The 26,116-nt window shown below is 38.3% G+C and overlaps 2 protein-coding genes across 5 annotated transcripts; one reads left to right on the top strand and one right to left on the bottom strand.

Moving 5' to 3' along the window:
• Window positions 1-589: 589 nt before the first annotated feature.
• On the top strand, window positions 590-17,063 carry LOC102217977 (butyrophilin subfamily 2 member A2-like). 4 transcript variants are annotated; one of them, XM_023345991.1, is made up of 10 exons: window positions 590-681; window positions 829-891; window positions 2,100-2,471; window positions 2,558-2,848; window positions 3,151-3,243; window positions 3,351-3,386; window positions 4,107-4,133; window positions 4,389-4,412; window positions 14,198-14,242; window positions 14,331-17,063. In XM_023345991.1, the coding sequence occupies exons 1-10, from the start codon at window positions 678-680 to the stop codon at window positions 14,921-14,923; spliced, it is 1,548 nt and encodes a 515-aa protein (XP_023201759.1). In that variant the 5' UTR covers window positions 590-677; the 3' UTR covers window positions 14,924-17,063. The 4 variants fall into 4 exon arrangements, with proteins under 4 accessions (XP_023201759.1, XP_023201757.1, XP_023201756.1 ...); XM_023345989.1 differs by lacking the exons at window positions 14,198-14,242; window positions 14,331-17,063 and adding exons at window positions 4,520-4,564; window positions 4,652-6,917 and having other exon boundaries at window positions 2,142-2,471; XM_023345988.1 differs by lacking the exons at window positions 14,198-14,242; window positions 14,331-17,063 and adding exons at window positions 4,520-4,564; window positions 4,652-6,735.
• Window positions 16,742-25,806, bottom strand: LOC102217215. The gene is made up of 8 exons (XM_005814007.2): window positions 25,679-25,806; window positions 22,654-22,763; window positions 22,456-22,540; window positions 22,182-22,377; window positions 20,270-21,300; window positions 19,153-19,946; window positions 17,890-18,096; window positions 16,742-17,810 (listed from the first exon to the last, which is right to left on the bottom strand). The coding sequence occupies exons 1-8, from the start codon at window positions 25,768-25,770 to the stop codon at window positions 17,566-17,568; spliced, it is 2,760 nt and encodes a 919-aa protein (XP_005814064.1). The 5' UTR covers window positions 25,771-25,806; the 3' UTR covers window positions 16,742-17,565.
• Between the last annotated feature and the right edge of the window lie 310 nt (window positions 25,807-26,116).

Here is a 26,116-nt window from a genome sequence, read left to right as displayed (position 1 = left end):
TGAAACATAAGACATTTTTTGACATGCATTCAGACAAGAATCTTAATAATAAAAATAATAACAATATAGAGATTGTTACTACAATCTAAATACATCAATGATTTATTCAAGGAATATAATGAAAAGTGGTTCTAGTGGGTGAATGGTCAGCTCTAATATGTTTTTATACCACAAAAATATAATTAATTTTCTGCAGCACATTAGTGACTAAACAGACATATTGCTGGTATATTGCAATATTTATATTTTTCAGCTCATTAAAACCTGACCGTGAACATCACATTGTATAATAGCGCCTTCAATAACATTTGCGAAATGAATTAAATGTTTTGAATACATGATATAAGAACTACTCCGAGCGAAGGGTGTTGTTAGGCATCAGAGACCCTTTTCCTTTAAGACGTTTTCATATAAATAGCGACTGTGTCTCCACCCAGCCGAACCAAATTGGGCGGCATTTTTTTCAGAGTCGAAAGTGAAAGTAGACAGACCTCATTCTGGGCGTCCATTTTACATCTTCGACATATTTAGGCCACTAAAGACTGTGAAGACGGATTTCAGGCCAGACTGACCTCCTCGACTTGAATCACGCCCAAAACCAGCCTCGTCAGAAAGAATCCACCGCCGCTTTTGTGTGTGTAGTTATTACGTCACCTTGGATTCACTAAAAAGACACAATGGGTAGGTCGAGTTACACATGTGCTGCTTTAGTTTGTAAATATGACCTAGATTTAAATCTGCTCTCACCTCCAGGCTATGGGGAAAAATCTGGTTTGTCTTCCTATAATTGCTGCTGTAATTTATTATTGGTTTTTTTTCTCATCCCAGATAATCGGATGATTCACTTTTATTTTCTGGCGCTTCTTTCCTCGCCTTGCTGTCTTGCTCCCGGTAAGTTTCTTTCATCTGTAAACCTCCTCCCACTCTTATCTGAGTCATTACTACGAAAAATAATCATTAACTGATCTGTTTATGTGATTTGCTCCCCCCATTAACTCTTGGTTTGCTCAGCAAATCTTAAAACTCATACAGTTTGCAAAATTTATTGGACTCCAGCTTAACAAAAATAAATTAATTAATCTAGTATTGGAGTACCATGAACTCACAATGAAAAAGCAAAAAAACTTTAATTTAAGTATGTTTATTTGATATTATTAAAATAAGGTGTTATTTTTCTGTACATTATTATTGGTAAACTTACTGTTTATTCACTTTGTGCTATCTTTAGATAAAATATCTTGAGTGCCTTTCCTTTCCTGATTAATTGTATATTAACACCTCTTTGGCTGGACTGAATGGCTTCGAGGCGTAAGAAAATAAAGAACACCAGACCTGCAGCATCAAAGATCCATAAATCTATAAACCCAAATGTATAATTTTTTACTTCAAGTACTTTTAGTATCTCTGAACAGCACACAATGATTGAATTAAAACTTTAGTCATAACTTTCCCTTGATCCAGGACTTGTACAGTCCTAGATAAAGCAGGACAGCTAACATTTCAGCAGACTCCACACATCCTGGACACAAACTGTCCAGTCTATTACCTTCAGGTCGGTGGTACAGAGCAGTGTTTACAAAAAGCAGCCGCTACAAAGACAGTTTCTTCCCCCAAACTATTTGTTGAACTCAACAGTCAGATTTCCCAGAATGAAACCATGAACTAATTCAACTTGTTCTGTTTTAAAAATAATGTCTGTATGCATACTTATTTGAAAAACACTGTTTTAGTCCCCACCAAATTTGTGCACTGAAGGTAAAATGGAAAGAAATGTAAAGTCTTTGTTTACGTGCACAAAGTTAGTCCATAAAACTGACTCTGATTTTTATTAAAGCTCTTTTGGAACCAGCAGAGGAAAATGTTGAAATAGCAAATGTTAATGCTGGTTTCTAAGTTTGTAAGAGACTTTTTATACATTTATAAATACCTGGTGCTGCAAATTGTCATTAATAATCACCTGGAACTTAACTTAATATAAATCATTTGGTTTAGAAAACTTAAGACATAACCACAAGAAAACTTTTTACTTTGAACACTTCTTGTATTCAATATAATTGTGCTACAAAATAAAAGACGACAGATCAAGATTTTCTTTTCAGTTTCAGAGACTTTCACAGTTTCAGTAAAGTCTCCTGTCTCAGTCCAGCGAGGCCAGACAGCCACCTTACCCTGCTGGCTCACCCCCTCTCAGAGTGCAGAAGATATGGAGGTACGCTGGTATCAAGGGAGTGATGAGTTTGATACTCCAGTCCTGCTTTATCAGGCAAGAGCTTTCCACTACTCATCTCAGAAAGCTTCGTACGCTGGCCGAGTCTCATTCGGCTTAAAGGAAGAAACATCAGGTGGATTAAAGGCAGGTGATGTCAGCCTGAAGCTGGAAAACGTCACAATTGAAGATGTAGGAAAATATATATGCTATGTCAGCAGCTCTGATGATTATGACAGTGCATCTATTAGTCTGAGTGTGACAGGTGAGAACCATGAAACAGAACAAGAACAAAACCAAACAGAATGATGTCTACATCAAATGATCATCCTCTTCTTCTTCTTCTTCCAGAAACTGGACGCTCCCCTCTCCTGTCAGCAGTGATGAAAGATGATAACAAAGTTAATATGAGCTGCCAATCTGACGGCTGGCATCCAAAGCCTGAGCTGAGCTGGTCAGACAGCAAAAAGGCTCTAATCTCTTCTAATGTGTCGTTTAGCAAAAACTCTGCTGGTTTTTATTCAGTCCATAGTTGGGTTCTGGTCTCCAGTTCTTCTGAGGTCTCCTGCTCTGTTGGACTCTTCAATGAAGCACCAAAAGAGGCCAGAATGCGCCAGGAAAATTCTCCACCATTGCAAGAAGGTACATGGTTTCACTTCTGGGGCTGCACAATATATCACAATTATATTGTGATGTGTGTCAAATATATTGACACACTTGACTTTACCAAAAATGCTAAAGGTCACACAGAGAAAGAAGGACAGAAAAGAGTCAAAAGAAAAAACAGGCACATATAGAACCTGATATGTCATCAAAATATTTGCCATTATTATAGCCACTGCAAGGCTTTCTGATCTTGTTCAGCCTTATCACCATGTATTCTTTAGTTTTCTATGAGGAAGAAATTTACTAAAACATGTTTGTTATATATTATTCTGAGTCAGGATCCTCAGCTGGATGGGTGGCCTTTGGGTTACTTCTGGTAGCTGTTTTAGCTGCACTCGGAGCCTTGTACTTTCTGTACTTCAGGAAGAAAGGTAAATGTTTGATTTACATCAGAGAGCATGCATTGATGACAACATTTAAAGATGCTGAGATTTTAATGAGTACTAATTTCATACTTTGTAATATGTTTTCATTTCAGCCAACAAATCAAAATCAGGAAATGATGCAACTGATGGTAAGAAACACTTCAGGCACCTTAAACATATTTATTTAGAACAGTTTTACAAACTTTCTGCTCAATGTCACTTTCCTTATACTAAAGGAACAATCATGTAGTTTTACCTTTCGTGCAGTTTTCAGACTTAATTAATAGTTTTGTGAATTTAATACGGAGCAAAACCCTTGTGATGTTTATTAACACAGTTATAAAACATGAAATATGTCCACATATAAGGCAATAGAGACACATACAGCCCCTTGCAAAATTATTTGCATCCCTCTTTCACATTTTATCACATGACTGAATGTGTGTTATGGGAGAAGATTTGATATTATAAAACAATATTGTGTAGTCCATCACTGGAAATATTAAGAAAAATAATACATGGTTTTCAAATATCTGACAAAATTGTAAAACTTATGGAGCTGCCTTTACAGCATAATAGCATAAAGTTTATGCTATTATTCCCCCAAAAATGGTACAAATACATTTGGAAGTCATCTAATTAGTAAGTCTTTCATAACATAATGTTGAAACTGGTATTTCAATGATCAAATTCTTTTTAAAGTCTAGAAATAAGAAATTTTAAATTTAAACAATGAAATCTAAATTGTCCATATAGCTGTCAAAACTGGACCGAAAACGTCACTGTGTAGCGTCATCACACACAAAACAGATATGAGAATAAAGGACTGGTCAGAATCACTTCCTAAAGTTTTATTTTTTATCTTCCAGGGGCCGAAATCACAAGCAATCCTGAAGGTAAAACCGAAGGAGTAATTCATATTTACTTATGAAGGACGCTTATTGTTTTTGATTTCTCTAGATGTTTGAAGACATGAGAGGAGAGCAATGGAAACATACATTTATTACATATCTTTATAGTGTTGTTCAGATTTTCAGTCAAAAAACAGCATGTTTGATGAACCTCAGTCTCATAGAGATAATTTTAAAGCTCTTGTTGTATTCACTGCATAAAACAACTATAATATCATGTATTTTTGTGTTTTCTTTCAGAAAATGAACCACTTCTATCAACAAGTAGGACACAGTATTTGAAGCTGCACATATTAATATAATCAAAACGAAACCTTTATAATACAAAATCATATTTCTAAGATATTTTCTCTTCTTGCTTTTCTATCCAGCAACATGGCAGCCAGCAGCTCTATTGGAAGCATCCAAGAATTATGGTAATTTTACATTTATTTAATATTATTATTACTTAGCATTTTTCTTCATTATTATATTGATTATAATCAAATTTCCATTTTTAACAGAGAATGTTCAACTGGTGGACACAGGAAATGAGCTAATAAAAATGAAGAATCCTTCAGACGATATGAAGGATTCTCTACTGAGAGATAATATTAATGCAAAGTTTCCTGATGGAGACAGAGTCACCTGTCTCACTGCAGTCAGAGGATCACCTGGTTTCTCTTCTGGACGACACTACTGGGAGGTTTCTTTACAAAGTGCAAATGTAGACCTCAAGACGTCTTGGTGGATCGGAGTTACAGATAAACATAAAATCCCTCATGATGAAAGTTTCCCTCCAACCACAAAAAATGGTTTCTGGTTCTTGTCTTCTTGCCCCAAACAGGAGGATACTCTTCATTTTAGCACTGAACCAGAGACATTCATTTATGTCCAGTCAAAACCAAAAACAGTCGGTGTGTATTTGGACTTTGACAACAGAAATCTCTCCTTCTATAATGTGGAAGAAAAATGTCTGATTGGATCTCTGGCAGCAAAATTCACAGGTGAAGTGTTCCCACTTTTTAACCCTGGAAAAGGTGATCAAGGAACTATGAAGATATTACAGAGACCTGCGCAGGATCAGTCAAATAACACTGAACCTGTGGCGAAATTACAAAAGGCAGAGAAGGACCAATCAGATATGACTGAGAATCCAGAGGAAGAAATTTAAAAGTGTTGTGTAAAGTGTAATGTTGTCCTGCATGCAGCAAAGTCCAAAGTAAAAGTTAATAATCAGTAGAAAAATTTATTTTGATTAAAATGCACCTGTTGCACTCAAAGTTTAAGAAAGTACAAAAAAGTTGTATAAGCTGAACACTTAGATTTTCTGAAATTTAAGATCAACATCAATGGTAACAGTTTCTCTTGAGAAACATTAAATGTCTTCACAAAATGCAAGTTGTGTTTATGTCTGAACTCACTGATGCTGGAGCTTTCATCAGTGAGTGATTCACACAACAAGAAAATGTTTAATTAAATATCTTCCATCATTTCACATACAGTTTCTGTTGCGTCTGCAGTTAAAGGCAACTCTGATAAACCCAACCAAAGAAAATAAAACTTCTCGCTCCAAAGAAAGTTTTATTATTTCCTTGATGTTTTTACAAATATAAGTCATGAATTCTCAATTAGCACCAACTGTCTAACCCTAAATTTGCACGTCTTTAAATCCTGGATTCATAACTGAGAATCAATCGGTGAACTAATCACTAGAGTCACATGTTGCTTTCTCTGAATATTAACTTTACTGGATCAGTAAAATAAATGTACATTCGTGTGTTGTCTTTGGTACATGTGTAGATTCATAAACAATGTTTAAATGTGTTGTAACGCTCAGTGAATATTTACTCATCGTTAACCTGGTCCTCTAATGTGTTACAAGTCATTTTTCTAAGTTCATATTAACTGACTTTGATACCTATTGTAAACCTGACTATTGTAAAATGTTCTTTTTGTCAACAGACACTAATACAACCTTTTATATGGGTTGTTATAAATATTTTTGTTATGTTATTATATTTTGAGGCTATGCAAAGCTGCCTATTCTCACATTTTACCATCTATAAAATGTATGTTCTTTGGAGTAGCTGTCAAAGTGATGTTTTGGAAGCTAATTTGACTTTAACTTGAACTAATTTGTTTTATATGTCTGTATATGATGTTTAATGGATATACATATTTCAGGGGCGACTCAGAAGCCATTCTAATAGATTTTATCACTTCTTTAGAGCCTGTTGGGGCCTCAAAGCATTGGGAGAACATGTATACACTTTAATACCTGAAACATTTTAGCCACAAGAATGGAAAAGCATGAATTATTTATTTTATGGCAGCTCAGTATCATGAAAAGTTCCTTCGAGTCTCAACTTTAACTATTTACAGGCCATGATACATCAATCACAAATGTAAAAACCTTTTTACAGCTTGTTGAAAAATTGACTTTTTATAATCAATCAATCAAACTTGCATGAAATGTTTGAAAACTGTTAATTACCATAATTAGCACAAAATACATTTAAAAATGTGACACTGAGGTGGAATATTCTGCAAGCTTTTTGTGTCAGTCTGTACTCAGATTGTGCTGATTTTTAATTTTAGATAATAACTAGATTAAAATTTGAAGGAACAATAGAAGATACTGTAAATATGTGTGCACTCTATGTCCCTTCACTTTTTTACCACCTCTTGTTGTAAATGTTTTGTGTTTCTAACTGAAGATTTCAGAACATTGTATGAGACATATTCACCAGGTTTAATTTTTTTAAAATAAAGAAAAATATTATAATCTGTCTGCCATCTTTTTTTGTTTTACATAAATTTTACCTTACAATCAAGAAAAGTCATCAAAATTTCTTACTTACTTTCAGGAGCTTTTTTAATGTGGATAAAATAGATTATAATTTAGATTCTATAACATGATTCCAAAAATAAATCTGGGATAACAATATAAAAATTAGAATTAACTGAAATAGACCAGATATAGACCTATTTGCCTTCAGACATGGTTTCTGTGTTCAAATTATTGAAGGCTAATCGAAAATATATTTTATTAAGGATGCAATTTACTTATTACAAATTATGATTAATTAAACTAAGTTTCGATAATTTTATTTGTGGATTCTTGTTCAGAGTTCAGTTGAAGAGAGGAAGAATATTCCTCTATATTATTGGAGCCCAGAAGATTGATCAGATTGTTAAAATATAAGCAGTTTAAGAAGACCAATAGCACAACAAACAGAAACTAACACATTAAAAATGTTAAAATGTTTGATTTGTATTACTTGATAATTGGTATCGATTTATATGGTCTGAGTTTTTTACTCCAAATGCTGACGGTGAAAATGATTTATTACATGGAAAAAAGGTCAAACTAGACATTTATTTGCTAAAATGGTGGCTGGATCATTTTAAAAAGTGGATGGCAAAATTTCTTTTCAATGCAGAATTTTATGAATCTATGAAGTTTGTTTTTTTTTTTTAAGACAAAAACAATGAATCAACACAGAAAACATCAAGAGACTGGAGATTGCAGATAGTATTATAGCATTTCTAGTTTACTGGTATTCTAACCAGAAAATGCAGGTAAAGAGGTTCAATAACATCTCTGCCTGTTTTGGCAGAGTAATGGTGAGTCAGGATGGGCTTCTTTCACTTTCCCTGTTTAACTTGATGACGTGTCAAAAGAAATGAACCTCTAAAACTGGATGTTTGCTCGGTGATACTCTGGTCAATCACTTTATGTATGCTGATGACCAGCTGTTCTCTCACCAGCAGTGCTGACTTTCAGCAGTTACTGAATATCTGCTCTGATTATGGGTTAAGGTTTGATGTGCAGTTTGATGCTAAAAAAACTGTAATGAAGGACTAAGGCAGACAAAAAACTTTGTTTTCCTGATTTTTTTTCTGTTGGGACGAAAGTTAAATGTTTGTTCAGGAACTAAATATCTGGGTCACTACATCACAGACTAGTTCTGTGATGATGATGAAATTTATCGGCAGTGTCAGATATTGTACGCCCATGCAAATTCCGGGGAGAAAATTTCATATGTGTACCGACGAGATAAAAATAAGTCTGTTCAAAGCTTATTGTACATCCCTGTACACAGCCCCTTTCTGGTGCACATTTTAAAAAGCTAGCATGCAGAAGGTTAATCTTTGCTTTTTTATGTGTTGTCGTGTGTCATGTCTTTGTTCTTTTTTATATATATCTACGTGGACCATGAGTCTGTTGAATAAAACAATCTAAATACTTTAAATGCAGTTTTTCCAACAAGGTCTTAGAGTTTTGTTGGAGAACAAACAGCATCATGAGGACCAAGGAACAGCAGACAGATCACTGTCAGTAATTTCAGCTCCTGACAGTCAAAGGTTTTAGAATAATGTGTCAAAGTTTAGCATATTTACAAACAAGCAGGATATTTTTACTGAGTGTAGAAGTATGAAGGAAAACAACAATAAATAAAATGAAAAATGTTTTGTTCTTGTTTAAGCCTGTAAATTAACTCCAAATATGTAGTTGTGAGTTACAATAAAGAGTCTTTGCAGAGGAACGTTGCTCTCTGTTGACTGGAGCACATTTTGCAATAGACTTGATATTTGTAGTCGGGTTCTACAACTTTAAGATTCCTCGTTATGAGAAAAGTAATAATTAAGTATTCATCACAAAAAGAAACGAAATGTTGTATGAGAATGTCTATTTCTTTGTTGTAAAAATGCTTGTTGGCAACAAAAATTATACTCTTGGAAAACCATTTTTTTCCCTGTGAAATGGTGTCACATTTATGAGGAAGATCTACATGCATGTTAAGAATGGGAGCCATTTGACAGCATTGTGTGACCAAACTGGTCACCGGCAGGAGGTTCCAGGTTGTTTTTGGTTGCCGAGGCTTTGGTTTGTGAAATGTACATTTTAAAATTGACAATATGTCATGTTTCTTCATTATGTTTTGTTCACTCCAGTAAACAAAACATAATGAAAGTTTGTAAAACCTTCTCATCCCTGGAATCCCAAATTTGCGGCCGATAGCATTGATTTCAAGAGACTCTCTAGAACAAAGGACTTAAAAAGACACTTCAATAGTTTTTCAACACTTTTCTTCTACTTCAGAAATTTTAATTTGGAGTAAAGCTGCTCTTGTCTGAGTACAGTTTCTGACTACTCTACTTGCCTGTAGTAACTTCACGAATGAAGAAGAAACATAGTTTAACTAAAAATGCATCAAACACAGAAACACACCTGCTGCTTACAGTAAAGTCAGACTTTTGGTTTGCACACAGGCTTCCTGTTTATAATGTTACTCAGTCTGCAGAGCCTTTTGACCCATTTAGAGGTCAAGTGGATATGCTGTAAAACACTTATTTATCACTGTCAGTAGTTTGCACAGTATTTTATGTACACATTAACTTCTGTGAGTCTTGGTTTCAAAAGAAATATGGATTCAGGCAGTTTCTTCTGCCTGCATAAATTTTTTTGTGGTGATATTTTTAGTTAGTCTCACAAATTTTTTACTTTATCTTTTAAAGTACCAATTTTAGTTCTCAGTTGTAAAGTCTCCCTCCTCCAGTATTTTTTTAGATTACTGATTTTTTTCTTTCTTCTAAGTTAAAATAATTTTTGAAGTAGTCCTGTTCTTACTTGAATAAAGATTTCTGCATAGGACCCTTTTATTTATCCATTGTGTTTGTTTTTGTTGTTGATTTCTATTTGTTTTGAGTAGGCGTGTCTTTTGGTTTTTTTCTGGGACATCTTGTCTATAGAGCAACGTTTTTATAAACTACTACACAGTTAAATCTGTGTAAGAAAAATATTTTTGTGAAATCTTCAGTTTTTTTTCTTCTGTTTGTGATTCAATTAACTGACGATATCTTACTTTTTTTTTTTTTTAAATAACATTTATCATTTGTAACCTTTTAAATAAGCTACTGGAATTGTAATGAAGCTGTAAACCTTATTGAAAGTTTTTTCAGTCATAGGCATCCAAGCATCATTTTCTTTTTTAAGGGATTTTTTATGAATAGTGGCTTAACAAGTTTGGTTACATATTTGTGTGACCAGGAAGGGGGGGAGGGGGAGGGGGAGATCTTTTTAAAACAAGATGCACCAGAACACAGAATAGTCCACATTATTTTATTTAAACAATTTCATTAAAACATTTCTCTTTTAAAAACATTGCTTCAGGCCTACTACAGATGGTACAAATGGCACTTACGATTCAGATGAGCGGATCAAGCACACCAGCCACTTGGGCAGCCGACATGTAGTAGGGGAAACAAAGACACACACACCTGCTCAGCTATAAACCTATCTGCCCCGCCCACCAATCAACTGCGCGCTTCTTGCTACACCTGGTGCACATAGTTGGGAGTGTAGAACACCATCCCACCACATTTGCATACGGAAATAGAAAGTAGACATAGCGTTCTCTTTACGTCTGTTTCACGTCTTGTTTTATTATAGCCAAGCCACAGAAGCGAGCAGGTATCAGATCGTCCCTCCTGGACTTGAATCACGTCTAAAACTCGCCTCGTCAGGAGGAATCATCACCGTTTTTTAGTGGCTATATTTAAGTCAACTTTTGATTCACTGGAACCCAATGGGTAAACCGAGAGTTACAATCGCTGCTTTAACAGGTAAATATGGCCTAGATTTCATTCTGTAAAGCTGGTCTCATGTCATGAGTTGTCCATCCTGTTTGTTTTTCTCTTACAAAGAGGATTGACACACAGTCCTCTTATAGCTCGGACAGTTTCTTATTGATATTTTTTTCTATCCCAGGTAATCGGATGATTTGTTTTTGGTTTCTGGGTCTTCTTTCTTCACCTGGATACGCTGCTCCCGGTAAGTCCCGACATCGTTATTTATAGCGCAGTATTCCCCTAAAAGTCCTTGTCTGCATGACGTCTTCACTTATCGGTTTAAAGTGACTTGCTTCTCCTGACAAATCCTTGGTTTGATCACCAGATCTTAAAATTTTTATAGAGCATTTATAGGACTAAAGTCAAATTCTTTGTATGTACACTCAAACTGGATTCTGATCCTAATCAGAGCCGGCCAAAGCCTCCATGGGGCCCTAAGCGAAATATGGTTTTGGGGCCCTGAATTTCTGGTAATAGTGTGGATTGCTGCAATCAATAGTGAGAAGATTAGCTCATTCACACACCTGTCATAAATCAATACATTTCTCATAGTGATGGTTAAATTTTATCATATATCCATGTATCATCTATTGGTAGTAAAAAGCAAAAAAAAATAAACTAGTGTACACTGGACTTAAGATGGAATACACACACACAAATATTAATTGACATACAGTACAGACCAAAAGTTTGGACACACCTTTTAATTTAAATAAATAACTGAATCAGATTGTTATAATGAAATTGTGTGTTTTTGTTAACATAATAACATAGAAATCATTACTAAATAAAACTATTGTGATCTTTTGAAACCAGCAGTATAGAAAAATGTATTACAAACAGCAAAAATATCCATTCACAACCACATTGTAAATGTTACTGGTTTACAAAAACATTTTGATGTTTTCTTTTTTTTATGTTTACCATGCATTGAACCGCAACTATCATTATTTATTGTTTGGGAAATTATTTAATATAAAGCATTTGGTCTACTGAAAAACCTAAGACAGACTTGAAATCAAGGGAATGTTTTACTTTGAAACACTTAACATATTTAATCTAATACCACAGCAAAATGAAAAGATGACTCTGATTATGATTTTCTTTTCTTTTCAGTTTCAGAGATGTTCACTGTATCAGTAAAGTCTCATGTCTCAGTCCAGCGAGGCCAGACAGCCATCTTACCCTGCTGGCTCACTTTCTCTGAGAGTGCAGAAGATATGGAGGTACGCTGGAATCACTGGAATGATGAGTTTGATACTCCTCCCCTCCTTTCTAAGGAAAAGGCTTTCAACTACTCATCCCAGAAAGCTTCGTACGCTGGCCGAGTCTCATTCGGCTTAAAGGAAGAAACATCAGGTGGATTAAAGGCAGGTGATGTCAGCCTGAAGCTGGAAAACGTCACAATTGAAGATGCAGGAAAATATAAATGCTTTGTCAGGAGCTCTGACGGTTATGACTTTAAATATATTAGTCTGAGTGTGACAGGTGAGAACCATGAAACAGAACAAGAACAAAACCAAACAGAATGATGTCTACATCAAATGATCATCCTCTTCTTCTTCCAGAAACTGGACGCTCCCCTCTCCTGTCAGCAGTGATGAAAGACGATAACAAAGTTAATATGAGCTGCCAATCTGACGGCTGGCATCCAAAGCCTGAGCTGAGCTGGTCAGACAGCAAAAAAGCTCTAATCCCTTCTAATGTGTCGTTTAGCAAAAACTCTGCTGGTTTTTATTCAGTCCATAGTTGGGTTCTGGTCTCCAGTTCTTCTGAGGTCTCCTGCTCTGTTGGACTTTTCAATGAAGCACCAAAAGAGGCCAGAATGTGTCTGAAAAATCCTCCACCATTACAAGAAGGTACATGGTTTTACCCTCAAGTTTCTTTTATTAGTCTTTTATGTAAAAGAAGTTTATTAGAACAATATTTGCTCTTTATTTAGAGACAGCATTGCCGTTAGCTGGATGGGTGGCCTTTGGGATACTTCTGGCAGCTGTAGTTGTTTCCGGAGTTTTGTACTTCCTGTATTTCAGAAAGAAAGGTAAATGTTTCATTTAAGCCAGAGAGGATGCATATCTGAAATGTAAAAAATGCTGACATTTTATTGAGCAATAACTTCAAACCTTATTATATTTATTTTAATTTCAGCTAACAAGTCAAAATCTGGAGATGACACAACTGGTGGTAAATAAAACACAACAGACTCAAAATGTCATTGTTTTTCTATTAAAGGTTCAATCATGTACTTTTGTTTAGTAGTTATCAGACTTAAGTACAAATGTAACAAAATTTACATCTTTGAAATAATAACTATTTGAACAGATTGATAAGATTGATGAGATTTATCTTTATCGAGTGCCTAAATAAAAGCTGTTGCAACTTAATACATTTAGAAGTCATCTAATTAGAACATTGATAAACACATTGAAGGTTTGAAAATATTATGAAATAATATTGTAGATATAGTCCACAACCTTGTCATCATACTGTACAGACTTAACCGCCACAAATGTGCTTTATAGTATAGTTTATTTAGGATTTTGAGACAAGAACAGTTTACCACAATAAGTCTGCTTTGACACTGGGATTTAAAATCTCATCTCTTGACCATGTAAGACCTGAATTAAGAAAAAAGTTTAGATCTGTTTTTCCCAGAGTAGTTTTCCATAATGTCATGAGGAAACTGGTAATTCAATAATCAAATTCCTTTAAATGTCTAAGAATAACTAAATAAATAAATAAGAACATTTTCTTTCAGTACATTAAATCCAAATCGTCCATCTAGATATCAAAATACGAACCTCTTTATCGATCAGACCATCCTAGAAGTCACTGTGTAACATCCACAAATATAAAACAGTTACAACAGCAAGTCACACTGGATTTACAATTCCTAAAGTTTGTATTTTTATCTTTCAACTGCTGAACTAATGAGCAGTACTGAAGGTAAGAAAGGAGACATAATTCATTTCTTTCTCTATGTCTGAGTCAGTTTAATTAATTTCAGTTCAACAGAATTTATTTATATAGTATAGTATATTTCTATTTATTTCACAGCATGTCCACTCAAGGCACATTTAAGGACTCAAGTTATTTTGATTTGCTCTAAATGAATGAAGGCTTGAAATGGACACATTAAAAACATTAACTTATTACATATTTTACAGTGGGTTAGGCTTTCAGCAATCTCACCTTCAAACTAGAAATGTCTGTAAAAGTGTAGATGGTTTTAAAGCTCTGTTTATTTTCGTGACATTAATTAATAAAAATTCATTTAATTTTGCATTTTTCCCTTAGACAATGAACCACTTCTGTCTGCAGGTAGGACCCAGTATTTGAAGCTGCCAGCGTTAATAGAGTCAAAACAAAACCTTTATAATGGAAAAATCTAATTTCTGAGATGTTTTTTTTCCTATTGCTTTTCTGTCCAGCAACATGGCAGCCAGCAACTCCATCGGAAGCCTCCAAGCATTATGGTAATTTTACATTTAGTTAATATTATTGTTATTTAGCATTTTTCTTTGTGACATTATTGATTATAATCTAATTTTCCATTTTTAACAGAAAATGTTCAACTGGTGGACACAGGCAATCCGCTAATAACAATACAGGGTTCTACACTGAGAGAAAATATTCATGCAAAGTTTCCTGATGGAGACAGAGTCACCTGTCTCACTGCAGTCAGAGGATCACCTGGCTTCTCTTCTGGACGACACTACTGGGAGGTTTCCTTACAAACTGAAAATGTAGACCTCAAGACGTCTTGGTGGATCGGAGTTACAGATAAACATGAAATCCCTCGTGATGCCAGTTTCCCTCCAACCACAAAAAATGGTTTCTGGTTCTTGTCTTCTTTCACCAAACAGGGGAAAACTCTTCAGTTTAGCACTGAACCAGAGACATTCATTCATGTCCAGTCAAAACTAAAAACAGTCGGTGTGTATTTGGACTTTGACAACAGAAAGCTCTCCTTCTTTAATGTGGAAGAAAAATGTCTGATTGGATCTCTGGCAGCAAAGTTCACAGGTGAAGTGTTCCCACTTTTTAACCCTGGAAAAGGTGACGCAGAAAAGATGGCGATATCACCTAGACCTGCGCAGGATCAGTCAAATAACACTGAACCTGTGGCGAAATTACAGAAGGAGCAGGAGGACTGATCATCCAGTTGCAATCCTCTGCAACTGGATGATCGCAGAGAACTGGATGTTTTGCTCCTTAAAAAAGAAGAAGAAAAACAAGACAAACCACATTGTATGATTTTTAAAAATCCTGTTTTGTTGGTAATTTTTGTTCAAATGTCCATTCTTCTGCAGGTTCAGATTCTACAGTAGTTGTCATAGTATCCTAGACATTTGAGAACATTCACATTTTTTTTTAAAATCACTGTTAAATAATTGAACACCACAATGCTGAAGCTGGTTTTTGATTTGTGGTGTGTTCAAGGACTATGTCAATTATTTTCTAGCATCTGAACCAACTTGGATACCTCAACATACCCGAGTTCTCAAATCTGAACTGAAGTGTCTTGATCTAAATACAGTTTATTTACTGCTTGTGTTCTCATCAATATTTGACAAAACTGTACATTTTGATGTGGTGAACTAATCTAATCTAGCTATGTATCGACACAAAAAGAAAGTCATTGATATTGAAATCCACTTGATCAGTATGTCCCAACCCTTGTCCTTAAGGGTCACCCTCCTGCATGGGTTTAGGTGCTTCCTTTCTTCAACACACCTGACTCAGATAATTACAGCATCAGTTAATCAGCCACCAGTTGACATCAATTGTCCTGAGGCAGAGAAACGCATAAAACATACAGGGCGTTGTGTCTCAAGGACCAGGGTTAGGAAACATTGCTCTTGTTTAGATCATAAAGGTGCATCTCAAAAGTCTAAATATCATCCAAAAGTTTATTTCATCAACTCAATGTGAAATGTTAAACTCTTGAGACAGAGTGACCCAAACACAGTAACACCATGAACATTAAAGCTAGCATTTGAACTTTTGGCACCAGTGCGGTCAGATGCTGAGTCCTGCTGGAAAATTAAATCAGCATCTCTGCACAGCTTGGCAGCAGAGAGAAGCCTGATGTACTCTAATAGGTCCTTGTAGACAGCTGATCTGACTTTGGACTAAAATAAAGTGGAACAACACTAGCAGATGAAATGCAACCCCAAGTCATCACTGACTGTGGAAATTTCACTCTTCCTTCAGGATCTGGGAAATTAACGTATGAAAAGACATTGGGCCATTGTGCAGCAGATGATTCTGACATCTTTGGTCCAGGAGGAGTTTCACACAAGGAATGTAATAATTTTGAAGCTCATGTTCTGGATTTGTCCATGTGGCGACTCACACTCAGACTTCAGCTGAAGTTCATGTACATTTCCTTCAAACTCTTAACAGGCTATGATTATCTCTGTTGCTTGTGGAGGTATTTTCCCTTCCACTCAACCTTTTGTAAATTTCTTCTCCGAGTACAGCCAGATTCTTCAGGATTGTGCCTTGGTAGATTGCTCCCCCTTGTGGAGGGTTTTGGTTAGTGTCTACTGGACAACTGTAGTCTTTCATGATTGTCCATGCAGGAACAGAAAAATGTTCCTAATGCCTGTATTAATTAATGCATTATTAATGCCTGTAATATTATGTTTGTCAAACAGAAATATTCATTAGATGTCATTGCTTATGAAAATTTACAGAAATAATTACTTTAGATTATTCATTTTGAAATAAATTACTAAACTACACTAATTTGTTGATAGTGATTTATTTTTATGCACCTGCTGACTAAGGAATCAAATCTTGAAACTCAACATATTGCCATTCTTATCCACACCTGAAAATTGTATAAAACAAATGTTTACTTTTTAATAAATACCAAAAAAAACACAAAAGAACCCCCCAAAAAACAAGTTTGTCATTTCTATGTTGCTCAGTTGTTTTCACAAGGCAAAATTCACTTTACAATCCAGTTTAGGAAAACACAACAAAATGTCATACACTTTAATAAGTACAGGTAATATTTACAGTTTATATACACAAAGAGAAACTGCCAACTTTGCTATCACAACCTCATACTTTTATAGATTAGGAACTATTTACAGTGTGGATAAGGTCATATGTTGATTCTGAAATACATAATTTTTATTAAAAATTATACTCAGTGAATTCAAGTAGATGTGCCTTGACACACTAACCTATAATGATGGTATGGAGGTATGCAAGAAACACTTAAAAACAGGTGCATCATGGTCTGGGACACTGAAGAATACTTTTTTCCAACACACACACACACACACACCTGTTGGAGCACACATGAGCATCAAACACATACTGTACAGATTCATACGAGTCCATGTAGTTTAGTTTGTTCTCCCAAAGCTTTACACATTCATGTTTGGTCAACAGCGACGTGACAGAGGTCTGTCTGCTTTCTGCATAAAACTCCACAGACTTGTTGCTAGTGACCCACTTTCCCCCCATACGTTCTCTACTTTTATTTTACTGGCAGAAAGTAAACAGGACATTTTAAAAAACCTAATAAAAAGTGTTCACTGTGCTCCACCTCATTTGTCAAAAAGTTTCCAAAACGGAGCAAAAGAATATTTTTTCTTCATCCAGTCTGTCCTCATAGCTTAATCACTTTTATTACACTACTCCCTTATAACCAGGGCGATGACCTGGAAAACCCCAAAACTTCAGGTGCTGCTCCTCTCAGCTTGTTCCACAGTTCGTCCCGACTGCTGGTGGTTTATACATCATGGTACTTTACCTTCTTTCACAGATTCCCTTCGCTCTAGCTAACTGCAGCAGCACTTTCTCTCCTCCCCTGCTTCTTCAGCAGCTGAATCCGGTTGTGGACATAAAACTTGATGGCTCTCCAGTCTCGCTGGTTGCTCACCAGCAGGGGGCAGAGTTCCAGGCAGCGTTCACAGTCCGCCTTGGCTGGGACACGCAGGTCCAAGAGGTTCTTCTTGAGGTGCGTCTCCACAGCTACGCGCTCCGCCTCGGACCAGGGTCGCTTCAGGACGCCGCGTTTTCCTGTGGGAAGGTGTAATGAAGGCCATGAGCACACGTATAAGATCCTTTCAGGTCACAAGGTCGCCGTTGACAAACCTACCTGATTTAACTGGAGCAGGTCTCCTTTTTTGGGGGTTTGCTACAGGTGGGGTGACAGTGGTTGGAGGAAGGGGTGCAGGTTTCTTCCGTGGGGGTCGTCCCGGTCCTTTCTTCTTTACGATCACCTCCGTCTTCTCCTTTACGTCTTCCTTCTCTTCATCTGCATCCGAATCTTCTGAAAATGAATCTCCGGAGTTGCCAGACATCACTGTTTGAAGACAAATTTCAATGTGACTGAATGCTTAACACTTTGCTTACATGATCCTGCTGAAGATGTGCATCCCCAAAGCATAATGCAGGAGACTTATGCGTTTAGGATGATGTGCGGTTCAAAAAGCGTCTTCACCTGCTCCTTGTCTGTCACCATTGCTTGCTTCTCTGATTAATGCTTTAGTCGCTACCTAAACTCTGCTTTAAAACTCCTCCCCATCCTTATCTCTGACCCATCTGCTGTGTTTCTAGGTTTGTATGAGGCAGATTGTTTTCTGAGAAACATCAGAGGCCTTCACAAAACAGCTGGAGATTAGATATCCAGAAATGGACTCCATGTACCATTTAGGTGACTTCTAAAGACTGCATTTCATTTTGGCGTACCAGCAAGAATTAGGCAAAAAAAATAAATAAAACACACACTTCAAATGTTCTAAGAAAAAAAACAAACAAAAGAAAAATCCTGATAAAAACTATAGCACTTTCATGCCATTTGTCAAAAGAGGTCAGAGCTGCCCAGTACTTCTGGGGGAGAAAAGGAGTTCCAGTGAAATTAAGACCTGAGAAGTGAGTCAGTGTTTTGAACAAGACATGAATCAAAATACTTCAAATGATGCTTTTCAAGAAATGAATTGAAAGTAAAAAAGATTAGGGAAAGAGAAATTAGTGCTATTTTACTCTATAATACAATAGTCTCAGAATGTTTATGAAATTTTTCTGACATTTTAAGTCATTTATCAAAGTTCAAGAATAGCATCCTGTGTAATTCAAAGAAAAGCATTCTTAATCGTGTTTGATTAAAGGAACAGTTTTCCTCAGAAGATGTAAAACATCTTCATTTATAAGAACTGCAGTACTGCAATGTTCTCTTTACAGAACTTATTCACTTTTTACTGAATGAAAAAAAAAGAATCACCATAAATCTTTCTGATTTTGACAAAAACAAACTTCTAACATTGTGTCTATTGATTTGGGTGCAGCTACATCATTGGCTGAAACGACATACAGACAGGGTTGGAAATAGAAAAAGAAAACTGTTAGATGCATTTCTTACCGTCTAACTCGAGGCAAATGTCCTGGAGGCTCATGCCCCTGAAAAGCACGCCCTCCCTCTCTCCGTAGAGAACGACGCGTCCAACTCGACTCATCAGCGCTGGATCTCGTATGATGGAGGAGCAGTTCTGCGTCACGTGGTACTCCCGTTCCAGGAAGTCCTCCAGCCGTTTGATGGCTCCACCCGGACCTTCTCCGTCCTCCAGCAGCAGCAGCTGGGTGAGGATGGCCACCTGCCGCCGCACTCGTGTCGCCGTCAGCGCCCCGGCGTTTTTGGCCCCACTGGCCCGAGCCAAGTTCCTCAGCAGGTCTGTGCCGCGGAGCGGAGTGGCAGGCGAGTGGTAGGGCCGGGAGAAGACGTAGGGGCTCTCGGGGTCCACGCCCACGTTGGGGCTGGTGCGGAGCAGCAGGTCCAGGCAGGACTCGCAGTGAGGCGGGAGGATGAGCGGCTGGACGCGGCCGCGCTTGCCCAGGACCCCCGCCCGTGGGAGGTGGCATAAGACCTGATGCTCGAAGGGGGACAAGAAAGACTCCATGGCAGAGGAGGCGCTGGGGGCGGACTGCGGCGTGATCCGGTTGCGGTAGTCCTGAATTGTGAGCTTGGCCACCTCGCATTCCCGGTGTCGGTTGTAGAGGATGAGCAGCGAGAGGCTGGAGTGGCAGAGCAGCCGCCACGCCTCGGCAGAGTGAGGAGAGCGAGTCAGAGCGAGGGAGGAGGAATGCTGCTGGCGGCGGAGGTAGATGATCAAACACGACAGGGAGGAGAGCAGGGGAGACATGTGATGCCTGTGTGTGCTGGAGAGAAAAATTGAGAAACATTAAATCGATTATTGAAATAATCATCAACTAATTTAGAAATCAATTAGCTGTTAACTAGAGTATACCGATTGAAAAAAGTTCAGTTGGTGGGAAAAAGAAAACATATTCAGAGTAGTAATTGTTTTAGGTGATAAAATGTAGTTTTTCTTATTTAAAAAAGAATGTAACCGTTTATTTACAACTTTGAATGTATGTCTAATACTGTGTAAAAAGGAATAAACAGACAAATGAAAAACCTGTGGATTAATCGATGACATAATAAATAAATGTTTCTAGGCAGACAGAAAATCTAACCACACCTTACAACTTCTCCATTCTTCTCTGGTGCATCCTCCTCCACTCCACTGAGCTCCAGATCTTCATCAGGATCAATATTAGGCTCCGGAGTGGGAGGCGGCAGCAGCTCCTCTTGATTCTTCTCTACCTCCACCTTCTGCTGCTCCTCGTGCTTCTCCTTCTTCATCCGCCTTCCTCTTTTCAAAGCCGGGGTCGGAGGTGGCGACGGACTCTTTACTCGAGAAACCAGCGGCGGCGAGGAGAGTTTGGCAGCGGGAAGCGGTAAGCTGGGCCCCTTCTTTGCAGCTGTGGGCTGTGCAGACGCAGGAGGTGAAAGCGAGAGGGAGAAGGAAACGCTGCCCGTGCTCGAGCGCGTAGCCGGCGACTCCCTCTCCCTGGAGAAGAGCGAAGGCGGAGCCGGGTTGGAGGCGGAGGACTGTGGGATGGCGAAGGAGTGGCTGTGAGGAGCGGAGGTGGAGGACGAGGAGGGGTGTGGCGTGTTGCCGTTCGAGGAGCTGTGTGTGTGCAGGTGTGCCAGCTCCATGGCCGTTCGGACATCTGGCTGGTTGCCGTGGTATTTCTCCAGGTGGCGTGCCAGCGAGCGGTAGTGGCGGCCACAGTACGGGCAATGCTGCCGCCGGTTCACAGCGGCGCCGCTGGAGCTGCCGATGTTTATGTTGATGTTATTGTTTATGTTGGTTGTTGGGGGCGCCAGCGGCCGAGCTGGCGGGGCCACGGGCCCCGGCCGGGAGAAGGAGGAGCAGGGGCGCCCAGGACCCCTGGAGGAAGGGGGCGCGCTCTTCTTCTTGGAATTAACGGCCGCAGGCAGCTTGCGCTTCTTGCGGCGCCGAAGCATCCGACCCCTTATCTCCTCAATTTCTTCTTCTTCATCGTCGTCGTCATCATCGTCATCCTCCTCCTCTTCGTCTTCTTCCCGGTCTGAGTCGCTGGCCTCAGAGTGGGTGAGTGGGGAGGAGGAGGGTGACAGTGACCAGGAGGGGGTGAGGTAATCGGACACAGAGAGGGACAGCGGGTGAGGGCCAGCCTCTTCCTCCTGGTTACACAACAGAAGAACAATTAACTGGTGTAGATTACAACTGTCCTGTGGTCAGGAGTAAAACACATCAGGATGAAGTTAGCATCTGTTGTGATTGTCTTTAGTAATTTAGGAAATCATTCTGACGAGTGCCCTTGTACATTCTCCTCTTTTACTCGTCTGTTGTTGTTCTTTGGCTCCTTCAAAAAAACATCTAGCTATTATTAAAACGGCTCTACACTATATTGCACTGGACTGGTGATTTCATTAAGAAGTAAATGTAATTTATATGAATGTCTAGTCCAATGACCGTTTGCAAAAAGTTATCAAGATCATTGCAATTTACAAAACATTTGTTAGAAATATGCAAAAGCGATGAAAAGCTGAAATTAGGGCTTTTCACAGCCCTAATTCATAGCCTTAATAATGCCACTAGCATTATTCACTTCATGCAGCAGAAATTGATAGATAATTACTGTTATGTGCGGATTTACAATGCTTGACAGCTGCCATTTATTAAATTATCTCACAGACTAGTAAGAGTCTGAGACTGAACACACAATGCACTCGGGAGAAGCAGAAAGGATCAACTTCTTTAAAATGTCTAAAATATTTAAATACAGAATACAGTACATAGAAATTAGAACATGTAGCGAACTTTTAAGTGGACTGTTTATATGTAATTAAAATAGTCAATTCTAAATATTCACACTGTAAAACAGTACCAAAGTTCTGGGTGTAAAAAATAACTGCAATTTTGAATAAGAGTACATTCAGTGAGAGAATCATTGTTTTACCATTGTATTCTTTATTACCATTTTATCCCTAATATTTCACTGTTCGCTTGGACTTATCACTTCTTTAACAGAAAATACTGTAAAATGCTATCAGCTGCTCACCATTGCGTTCTCCCCCCAGTCCGTCAGGCTGTAGTCCACAGTTATCTCCTCCCCTTTCGCAATGTCGCGGATTGCTATGACAACCAATCGGACCTGAGTACCACAGTGGACTTCTCGAATCCGGCAATTGGGAGGCGGGTGGAAGAGCACGGGTCCTCGAACACCGCTCGCTCCCTCTTCCCCCAGCTCAGGAACGCTGGAAAAACACGAAGTGGGTTTAGCAACGAGACAGCTTCCGTCAGCATCGGAGAAAAGTGGTCAGGGTCTTCTTTACCAGAGCTGAGTGGGGTCAGGCAGGTAGTAGGGACTACCAGGAGGAGGAAGGCGGTCTTCGGCGCCTTCTGGGTACTGGCCGTCACCTGCGATCAAGTAACGGTTTCATTATAGAAGCTATGTTTGGAATGGAAGGTATAACACAGCACAATGAATATACACAGTGGTACCAGATGGCAAGTTGTATTTGTATATATACCCGGGCTGTAGCTGTGCTCTGACATGCTCTCCTCCTCCTCATCTTCTGTTACATACGCTCGATCACACACCTTCACAGGTGTGCCCTTCCTTTTTCTCCCACACACGCGGCTGTAAAGAGAAAAGCCTTTGTTCAACGTACAGTCAAGATTATATAAAAAGCATTTTTACTGTAAATATTGGCAGAGCTAGCAGACACATTAAGGTGTGCAGGAGACACCTGGAGCAAAGCAAAAACAAGAGATCATCTTTAAGAATTTATTTCAACTATATGAACCAATCAGGTTTTTACTGGTCCAAACTGATTTTTATTTATGTATTTATTTATTCTAATTTTAGCAAATCCCCATATTACTAACAGACTATAACTGATTTTGAAAGCATTGACTTAATTCAACAATAAAACAAACAGTTATCAATCATCACAGAAAAAATGTGCTGCGCATTTCTTGACAGAAACTTCGACTCCAACTGAAAATGAAAAGATTACAGGATTGATGTTTAAGCTGGGACTACACTACAATATTTTCTGTAAATATTGTGCCGATGTACTGTACCACTACATCGGCACTTTCTATAATTCACAGCTTACAAACTTTGTTTTCGCACAGTACGACCAGACGCTTGGAAGTGACATACATGTGATGTGACACGTGTCGTACAAGTTTGGGAATGTGCTGCATACGAACATACACTTTACGTGTAGCCTTATGTCTGGAACTACAAAAGAAGAAGAAATAGAAAACCCGGAAGCGATGAGACCCTCGCCAGAGAAGGACACTAACCTTAGTAATCCTTGGCATTCTGTGCAAAAAAACTGCAGTCTTAACTTCACTACAGTCAACAACACACTTTTACTGAAGTAGTTTTGTATTTACAATCATATTAATGTGTGCTAATGTGAGAGAAATGAGTGAACCCTCAATTCAATAAGCAAGAAGAAATGGTTGGGGGACAATATTTTTATGTGGCTTTGAAGCTCACAAACTCCAATATCAGAATTTCAGTCTTTTTTAGAGACATGTCCACTTTAATGAAAGTAACATTTCATTATAGTGTTAACATAACACTATATATAACAGTGTTATACTGCTTACACAGTGAATGTAAGAGTTTCAGGTAAATTTGCTTCAACAGTGCGACACTCTCACAAGGCGCGGCCAGTATTTCCAACAGGTTTGATTTTCGAGCGACTGTGTGAATTTTGATTGGGAGCTGGTTGTGAGGCGCTTCTCGTTATCCCATGTATACTACTATCCACGAAACACAATTAGGCTGTGACTCAGCCTGACTGCAAAAACTGTCATATGTCATGAAAAATTTGAACAAAAATCACAGTGTATTTTTGATTGTTTGATTTTTTTTACTAAGACTTAAACAAAGCAAATGTGTTTGTTCATGCATTTTCAGACTCTAATGGTCCATGAACAGGCCTGACTTGCCAAGGAGGAAAGTCAGCCTTTAGTTTCAGATGTGTTGCAGCAGGAATCCATCCAAAAGTTGCAGGAAAGTGGCACTGGAGTGAAGGATTGGAATTTCAAACCCCTGCTAGAGAAATGATTATTAAACTTTCCATGTATCAGCAGTAATGCTGGTAAATACTCATCCATTTACAACACAACGTCTATTGTACACCTTTTTACCCTTAAAGGTTTCTTTCTCTCTCTCTTTTTCATATTCTGGAGATCTCTGAACATGATAGACAAGTCTATATCAGTTCTTGACATAACAGACAGCAAAAGGTCAACCAGTAAGTTTTAAAAGTAAAAGCACTCAAACCATATAGCCTGTCAAAAGAAGAAAGATATTTTGAAGTAAGAAATATAGGCCAAAATAACATCCATTATTCCTTTATTTGTAACTGATAACTTTAAAAGATTTGGAACCAATCAAACTGTATTAAGCCACCTCTCCATGCTTCTTCATTTTGCAATTAAGATATTACACACAATATTGCCCTGGGGATTGGAATCCAATCTGTGGTGCAAATGGAGTAAATTATACTCCATTTTTAACCGTACTGCATAAAACAGCAAAGGGACATAAATAGATAAATACAAATGACCCATATTGTTTGTCAATGGGGACATCCAGGATGTTGTGGCTTTTTTCCTTTTTATGCTTGAAATGAAAACTTCCCAGTAAAAACAAGGTTTATTTACATAGCTGCTGGTTAATAAATGCAATAAAATTTTTAGTTAACGGCTATTGTTGTTCAAATAAAATGCATCTAAGAGTAGCTTGATCAAAAATCTTGCCTTATTTTGGAGACAATTCAGGGTATTGATATGGTAAACAGGATGCAACGAGTAACCCAGCTAATTGCTGCTAATGGTCGTGATTTCTCTAATCACAACGTCAATAGTAGCCCCACCCCTTCATTCAATCACTCAGACTGTGCGACTTGCCTTTTGAAAAGGCTGATTAGCGCAACAACGTGTCCCTTATCTCTGAGCCCAGTGACAGTTAAATGTTTTAGGATGCATTTTTTTTCCTGGTGGTCAGCAACTTTGTTTACTCAACACAAAAACACGCCTGCCATTTGTGAGCCGTTGGCTCAAAGCTGAGGAGAAATGTGTTCGAAAACATGCAGTTCTTAAAATCTGGTGGATGAAGACGACTTCTGATTTAGGGGTTTTAAGAGCGACTGTTTTCTGCGGGGATAATGCTAACATGAATGCTAAACCACCGCTAGCCTGTTAGCTTCCAGCAGCAGCTAGCGAGGACTTCTCCGACGTACAAACATCTGAATTAAAACGGGTTTCCTTTTCAGTGCAGACCCAGCCGTCTGGGCGGCAGACGCCAACCTTTAACCTTCACCGTCTGCAGCAAATAAACAGATAAAACACACTTTCCCTGCTCCGTTTTCTGCAACACAACACCGAAATCATGCACGCGAACACTGGGTCCTAACGTTAACTACAAATACGCGCACGCTCCCAGCGCGTGCGCATGTGGCTCTGGCGTTTAATGCGATGAAAACGACTCGCGACGACCAACCGGTTTCCACCGCCGCGCTCACTCACCCCCGTGGTGGCGGCGGTTTGCTCCCATCCCCGTCGCTGTCGAGGGTCGGTGGCTCCCGGTAGTCAAAAGGCGACCGTACGCTCTCCGCCATTAGGACTGCCTTCACTACCTCTGGCGCTCCGGTAGATTGCACGCAGCGCGCATGTGCACAACATCCTTGAGGTTCCGCTGGTAAAATGGGGTGCAGCCAACCACCCCCTTTAAAATGTGGAAATAATAATAATAATAATGATAATAATAATAATAATTTAAACACAACATTTGTAAAAAAAAAAAAAAACCCAAACAAACAAAACAATTATCACCATAAGATCTCATCCTATTGAAAATAAGTAATAGTCGCAATACTTTTACTACTAATAATAGGAAATAATATCACATCTATGAAATAATACTGAAAAAGAAATCTAAATATGCATTGCACTGTGATGAACTAG

This window comes from Xiphophorus maculatus, chromosome 14, assembly GCF_002775205.1.
Source record: "Xiphophorus maculatus strain JP 163 A chromosome 14, X_maculatus-5.0-male, whole genome shotgun sequence".
NCBI lineage: Eukaryota > Metazoa > Chordata > Actinopteri > Cyprinodontiformes > Poeciliidae > Xiphophorus > Xiphophorus maculatus.
The sequence above is the reverse complement of the archived record's forward strand: the minus strand, read 5'-3'. Positions and strand labels throughout refer to the sequence as shown.

Bases quoted from the DNA above. Each gene is read 5' to 3' on its own strand.
- LOC102217977 (XM_023345988.1), top strand. The intron at 3,244-3,350 runs GTAAATGTTTGA...TTTTCATTTCAG, and splicing joins TCTGTACTTCAGGAAGAAAG to CCAACAAATCAAAATCAGGA. The intron at 4,565-4,651 runs GTAATTTTACAT...CATTTTTAACAG, and splicing joins GGAAGCATCCAAGAATTATG to AGAATGTTCAACTGGTGGAC.
- LOC102217215 (XM_005814007.2), bottom strand. From the start codon at position 25,770: ATGGCGGAGAGCGTACGGTCGCCTTTTGACTACCGGGAGCCACCGACC. The intron at 22,541-22,653 runs GTATATATACAA...ACTTGATCGCAG, and splicing joins AGAGCACAGCTACAGCCCGG to GTGACGGCCAGTACCCAGAA. The intron at 17,811-17,889 runs GTAGGTTTGTCA...ACCTTCCCACAG, and splicing joins ACCTGCTCCAGTTAAATCAG to GAAAACGCGGCGTCCTGAAG.